The 1,747-nt window shown below is 56.0% G+C and overlaps 1 protein-coding gene across 1 annotated transcript in view; it reads left to right on the forward strand.

Moving 5' to 3' along the window:
* The window catches only part of LOC119315911 (F-box protein AFR-like), a 5,566-nt gene extending 4,725 nt beyond the window's left edge, over positions 1 to 841 (forward strand). The window contains exon 4 of the mRNA XM_037590352.1: positions 3 to 841. Coding sequence (XP_037446249.1) covers positions 3 to 653 — 651 coding nt within the window. The 3' untranslated portion in view covers positions 654 to 841. The remainder of the gene's footprint in view (positions 1 to 2) is intronic.
* The last annotated feature ends 906 nt before the right edge of the window (positions 842 to 1,747 follow it).

Raw genomic sequence — 1,747 nt, forward strand, 5'->3', positions numbered from 1 at the left:
AGGTGGCCGGCATGAGGACGGCGAGGGGCTACATGGCGGCCGGCGAGGTGGGCGGGCGCGTGGTGGTGGCCGGCGAGGACGGAGAGGCGGAGGTGTTCGACCCAGAGGCCGGTCGCTGGTCGCCCGCGGCTCCCCGTGGCGGCGCGGCCGTGGCGAGGTACGACGCGGCGGCGGCGGGCGGCAAGCTGTACGTGACGGAGGGGTGGGCGTGGCCGTTCGAGCGCGCGCCGCGGGGCGCGGTGTACGACGCGGTGGCGGACGCGTGGTCCGACATGGCGCGCGGGATGCGGGAGGGGTGGACGGGCTCCTGCGCCGTGTCAGGCGGCCGGATGTACATCGTGGCCGAGTACGGCGAGTGGCGGCTGAAGCGGTACGACGAGCCGCGGGACGAGTGGCGGATGGTGGCCGGCGGCGGGGTGCCGCAGGAGGTGTGGCGGCCGCACGTCGTGGCGGGCCAGCTGGAGGAGGTCGGCGGCGGCCGGCGCAGGATCTACGTGGTCGGCGCGGGCCTCGACGTCGCCGTCGGCACCGTCGTGTCCGCCGCCAACCACGGCGCCGGCACGGAGGAGGAGCGGGTGGAGTGGGAGGTCGTCAAGGGCCCCGAGGAGTTCGTCGGGCTGGCGCCGTGCAACGCGCAGGTCCTCTACGCCTGAGCCGCCAACCAAGCTCGTCGGCGCCAGGCACCGGCGGGGGAAAGGGAAAGGAGACCCGACCCTGGGCCCGCACGTCAGCCACCAGCGCCTCCGTCATCGCCGAGCCAGTAGCTCACTGCTGACGCCGCAGCGGTCGGGCAGCTACTGTTACTAGTACTCTACTAGCCAGCCGAGCGCACGGGCGGGCGGCGAGGTTGATTCGTCAGAAAGGGAGGGGGCTAAGTGAAAAACTCACGGCGCTGACCAGCCAGGCCACTTGGCATCCACTTGGCGAGTTCTGGTTGGCTGTGGACTAAACTTGCACATCCATGACAAGTTCAGGGACCAAATAATCCACTTTTGCAACTTCAAGGATCAAACCATCACCTGACATGCAAGTTCAGGGACCTGCAGTGCTATTACCTCTATCTAATCTGTATCTGTACTATCTAAAAAGAACCAAATGTTCCTTTTCCTGCCGATGTTCTGCCCACCTTCCTTCATCCACTTCATCTTTTTCACTCAGTTGGCAAGTGACGATTCAATTCAATCATCATAATTACATGACCCCATGGGCGTCACAACTTTTCTTTAAAAAATTACAATCATCATAATTGTATGTCCCAGACGTCACACCTTCTCTCAAAAAATCACAATCATCATAATTACAAGATTTGGCTCTCGTGACAACGCACGGGCACATATCTAATTCATTTGTAAGGGCATGTACAATGGTTGATGAAATAGTCTTATCTTAAGTTTTGCATGTAAATTAGAGATGACAAAAAAAACATGTCTACAATGGGTCATCTCTTAGCCTTATCTTCAACAATTAGTTGTTCCTGAAAACATGCTGAGACAAATTGTGCTAAGAGATCATCTCTTGTCTTCTCTTAAATAAAATAAGGCAAGCCTTCTCTTAGGGCATGTACAGTGGTTGATAAAACAGTCTTATCTTAAGTATTGCATGTAATTTAGAGATGGCAAAAAAGTATGTCTACAATGGGTTATATCTTAGCCTTATCTTCAATAACTAGTAATTCCTTAAAACATGGTGAGACAAATTGTGCTAAGAGATCATCTCTTGTCTTAATTAAATAAGAGAAGACAAGCCT

The sequence above is a fragment of the Triticum dicoccoides genome, chromosome 6A, assembly GCF_002162155.2.
Source record: "Triticum dicoccoides isolate Atlit2015 ecotype Zavitan chromosome 6A, WEW_v2.0, whole genome shotgun sequence".
In the NCBI taxonomy this organism is placed as follows: domain Eukaryota; kingdom Viridiplantae; phylum Streptophyta; class Magnoliopsida; order Poales; family Poaceae; genus Triticum; species Triticum dicoccoides.